This window comes from Cebus imitator, unplaced genomic scaffold (assembly GCF_001604975.1).
Source record: "Cebus imitator isolate Cc_AM_T3 unplaced genomic scaffold, Cebus_imitator-1.0 Scaffold773, whole genome shotgun sequence".
NCBI classification, from domain to species: Eukaryota; Metazoa; Chordata; class Mammalia; order Primates; family Cebidae; genus Cebus; species Cebus imitator.
The window spans coordinates 311,141-315,952 of NW_016108088.1; the positions used below are offsets into that span (position 1 = coordinate 311,141).

General features: G+C 54.9%; 1 protein-coding gene across 5 annotated transcripts in view; it reads left to right on the forward strand.

Moving 5' to 3' along the window:
* TFDP1 (transcription factor Dp-1) overlaps window positions 1-4,812 on the forward strand; it is a 66,968-nt gene that overhangs the window by 36,716 nt on the left and 25,440 nt on the right. For all 5 annotated transcript variants that reach the window (XM_017519747.2, XM_017519745.2, XM_017519748.2 and 2 more), the window contains exon 3: window positions 3,076-3,142. In XM_017519747.2, coding sequence (XP_017375236.1) covers window positions 3,076-3,142 — 67 coding nt within the window. The remainder of the gene's footprint in view (window positions 1-3,075; window positions 3,143-4,812) is intronic.

Consider the following 4,812-nt stretch of genomic DNA (forward strand, 5'->3'; position numbering starts at 1 on the left):
GGGTGTGGTCTCCTGGACTTGTGTTTCCTGGGAGGGGTCTGTTCAGGGATTGCTGAGCCTTGTTCCAGCCAGGGCTGACCACTGAGCCAATGGGGGCAGAGCAAGAAACATCCAGGCCGCCTGTGCTGCAGCCCCCATGGCTGCCTAGGGCTCCCCTGGGCAGGGGCAGTTTGTGTTCTCGCAGGGCCTGTGTTGGTACACGTGAGAAATGTTTCCGTGAGCAGCAGTGGAGCGTTTACACAAGCCTTGCGGTGGCTGGGCCAGGCCCGTGCCTGAGGGCGTGGTAGCCTTAGGAAGGCTCGTGTTGAGGCCTCACTTGCCTGCATTCTGTGGGGGCTGCAGGCAGCCTCTGTTCCTGGGAGTCCTTCACACTTCCTGTAGCCAACAGAAAGCCACTGCACCCCCAGGCAGCGCATGCCCAGCGTCAGTCCCTGGCCCCGCGCTTCTTCACAGGTGCTCATTTGCTCATCCCGGTGAGGGAGGATGATAAACAGGTACAGCAGTGGCAAAATGGCTTGAGAGCCCAACCACGGTGGCCACAGGGCAGGGCTGCGCAGACGCCATGTGAGGGACCTGGGCATGGCCCTGGCTGTGCAGGTGGGAGAGCGGTCATCTTCCACGGGTGGGACTTGCTCCATCATACCTCCAGCAGGGCTTCCTCCGGCTCCACACACGCGAGGCCAGGGCGTGCTCCACTCCCACGCAGATGCTCGAGCTGGGTCCAGGCTTGACCAGCCCTGGCCTCACCTATCACCTTAACCTCCTGGCTTTAACTTCCTGGCCTTATCCTTCTGGCCTGATGCACCTGGCTGTTCTCTCCTGGCTGACCCACCTGTGTTTAACTTCTCAGTCTTACCTAGTTAGATTTAATCTCCTCGATCATCGTCACTTGACCTTACTTACTTTGCTGCAGTGACTTGGCCTTAATCTCCTAGCAGTTCTAGCCTGCCATAGCCACTTGGCCGTATGTACCTGGCTTCGCCTCCTGTCTGGACCCATTCACCTTTTTCTAGCTGGCCTTACCCTTTTGCCTTTCTCTCCCAGGCTTAACATCTTAGCCTTACCAACCTGGCCTGGATGGTAGTGCCCTCATGGTGACCAGGATGTCTAGCGTCCCATCACACCTGTAACACACTAACAGGTGCCAGCACAGAGCCACTCACACCGGCCTTCAGGGTCATGTTTCTCCTGGTGTCGTGCGTTTGTGCCAGTGTAGCTCTCTGCGGGGCCTGTGCCAGTGCTGCGTCAGGCATGGTGGCCTCAGAGGCGCCTTCTACGTGTGGCCCAGTTCTTGCTCCACGGCTCTTTCCCTTGAGATTGCATCACAGGCAGTTTTGGGGCCCCTGGGCGTGGTGGAGTCTAGATCCCAGCACCTCACTCTGGCCAGTGTGGTGGAGCCTCCCTGCAGCCCCTCCTACGCATCCTGTCTCACCTGTCTGTGTTAGCAGGTGGTCACTGGGATGCCCACCCACCTCCCGGTGAGTCCCACAGCCAGGGCTGGGACGGTGCCTGCTGCACGGCCAGGCTCAGAAAGTGCGGCTGGACCCTGTTTGAATGGCAGTTCTTACTGTCTTCTTTTAGCCTCCTTGGATGTGAGCTTGTCGTCATTGTCAGGAGCTTAGGGGCAGCCCTGGCTTTCCTCATCTTCTGTAGGGAAGTGGAGTTTTGAAGACACCCAGGAAATTGCCCCAGTGATCTTCTTGCTGGGCTGCCTGACTTGTACCTGGGCTGTCTCCCCTGTGTGGCCCCTGACTGTTATCTGGGTGGCACCATGGGGTTGTGGCGTCTCATTGTTCCCATGGTGTTGTCTATGGAAGGGTGCATTCGGGTGCCTTGACTCTCAGCGAAGGTAGCATGCCCCGTCGCCACCTCCGAGTCCCCACTGCCTGAGGTGCGTGCCCTTCCTGGACCCTGGGTGCTCAAACGTGCTGCTCCTGTGTGTGCCCACGCTCAGCCTGCCGTGCTCATGCTGCCAGCACGCCACTCCCAGAAGCTGCCCCTCCAAGGCCTACTCTGGAGATGCCGTTTCCTTCGCAGAGCCCTGCCTCAGGGGACTGAGGTTTTGTTGCATCTAGGAAGAGAATAAAAGATTTCATGGTTTTTCTGGAGAAGCAGGATGAGGTTGATAGTTCTGATAGGAATTTTCCTTAATGTGTCTCGCTGTGCGGCTGTACTGTTACACATGTGCTCCTGTGGTGTGTGTGCCTGTCCCGTTACATGTGTAATGTGTGTGCTCCTGCTGGGTGGGTGAACTGTTAACGTTTTCCTGCCGTATGGCTGTACCGTCATGCATGTGCTCCTGCCGTGTGGCTGTACCATCACATGTGTGCTCCTGCTGTGTGGCTGTACCGTCGTCACACGTGTGCTCCTGCCGTGTGGCTGTACCATCATGTGTGTGCTCCTGCCGTGTGGCTGTATTGTCATCACACATGTGCTCCTGCCGTGTGGCTGTACCTTCAGGTGTGTGCTCCTGCCGTGTGGCTGTACTGTCACGTGTGGGCTCCTGCCATGTGGCTGTACCATCGTGCGTGTGTTCTTGCTGTGTGGCTGTACCATCACGTGTGTGCTCCTGCCGTGTGGCTGTACCATCACATGTGGGCTCCTGCCATGTGGCTGTACCATCATGCGTGTGTTGTTGCTGTGTGGCTATACCATCACGCGTGTGCTCCCGCCATGTGACTATACCGTCACGTGTGTGCTCCTGCTGTGTGGCTGTATCGTCACACTTGTGCTCCTGCTGTGTGGCTGTACTCTTACCTGCGCTACGTTTCACTTAACATTTATTGTGAGCTTTTTCCTCATAAAAATTTTGATATTTCAAGACTCTGTAGGTTCTGTAAGTCATGCCCAATTCCTGGTGGACGGTGCCATTTTGGCTGTGCAGGTCCGTGGTGATAGCAGCGTTCCTTCTCTGGACCTGGTGTTCTCCCGGTTGTTGCTGGAGTTGCTCGCTTAACTATGGCTCTTCTGCCTTTTTATGATGTTATTTGATAGAACCCTTGAGGGTGGATTTAAACACCCTTAGTTTCGTGGCGCTTTTGGATGTTGTATTTATTGTTTTATTGTTTTCTGCAGGCCGGTCTAATTGAAGCCAACGGAGAACTCAAGGTCTTCATAGACCAGAACCTTAGTCCCGGAAAAGGTAAGGGCACCTGTTCTCACCTGTTCTCACCTGTTCTGGACATATACTTGTGTTGTTGAATGCGTTGAAGTGTCACGTTTATGAAGCTATTGACATCGAAGCCTCTTGCTAACGAGGGTGTCTCCCGTGTGGGCACCTTTGTGCTGTGGGAACCTGCGAGGGTGGGCGTAGGGGCCTTCTCACATTTAGAACACGACCTGCACACACACACCAGTAGCTTTGTTGATTTTGAATTCTAATGTATGTATACTGTTTGCAAGAGTTTAGAAAAGGTAGGATAATGTGAAGAAAGATGATTTGTTTTTCCTCCACCCGGAGATAATATTGTCTCAGCAGTGGCGTGGGCTCTTCTGGAGGCCAGCCTCGCCTGTGCTGTTGAAGAGGAAAGAAGGGCCTACCATGGCGCCACGAAGCGGTCGCTTTCCACGTCTCATGCTGTGTGTGCGTATTCTAACAGCTCTTGAGGAAGAGCCGTTTTTCTTTTCTTGAGGAATCCAGGGGAGGAAGTCAGCTGGAGAGGTTGAAGCTGCCTTTTCCAGGGTCCCATGGTTGGCAGAGTTTTCATTTGACACCTCGGAGTGGCACTGTGGTTTACAGCCGTGAAGGTGTGTGTGCTCACCTGGTTACTTCCCAAGTAAACTCCTCAACTGTGCTGGGTCAGGGCACGCCATTTAGAAGCTTTGGCGTGCGATGCTTGGCCCCGTGTGAGGCTGCGCTGTGTGGAGCTGGGAGTGTGTGCAGGGCAGTTCGGTGTGGTTGTTGAGATATCGCTGGGAGACAAGCTTGTGGAAGAGTGCGCTTTGTCCTAAGAGGTGTCTGCCTGCACAGCACAGCGGGCCCATTGAGCGTTCTGGCTGCGACATGCACGTGGTTGCGTCAGCCCAGGGTGGAGCCCAGAGGCCTGGATGCTTTTCCGTTTTAGGTTCTTTTTAAGCTTTACTTTGAATTTTTCTAATTATTCTCATATACAAAATTAGCTTTTTTAACTTTTAACAGTGAGATCCTTGTAAGTGACTTTTTGGTGCTTGCTGTGGCTTTGGGGCATGGGAGCGTGGTGACCAGGACTCCAGCCCTTTTCTGAGGTGTGGCCCTGCCGGCCATCCCTTTCTGTCCAGTGCTGGTGTGGGTGCCCACGTGCCGTGGAGCTGGCTCCAGGTGCCTCCTTGGGGCCCGTCCCTAGGTCCGGCTCTGGTCTCTTCCTGGTGAGGACTTGGCCTGTGACCTGAGCCGCGTGCACCCTCCCCAGCCTCCTGCTGCCCCCAGGCTCTGGGCCCTGCCATAGGGAGTGGTGGGCACTGGCCCTGACCCTGCTCTTCCACTGAAGCAGGTCCTTCCTTGTCTCTTTTCTCGGGAGAGGGATCAAACCTACGGAGACCTCTTAGCATTATTTGAGCATTTTGTTGATCATTTGTAGCAGTCACAGATTGCTTGAGAGAAATACAGTTTAGTGCAACTAATTGAACACTTAAAAGGTTGCACAAAGGCCGGGCGCGGTGGCTCAAGCCTGTAATCCCAGCACTTTGGGAGGCCGAGGCGGGTGGATCACGAGATCAACAGATCGAGACCATCCTGGTCAACATGGTGAAACCCCGTCTCTACTAAAACTACAAAAAATTAGCTGGGCATGGTGGCGCGTGCCTGTAATCCCAGCTACTCAGGAGGTTGAGGCA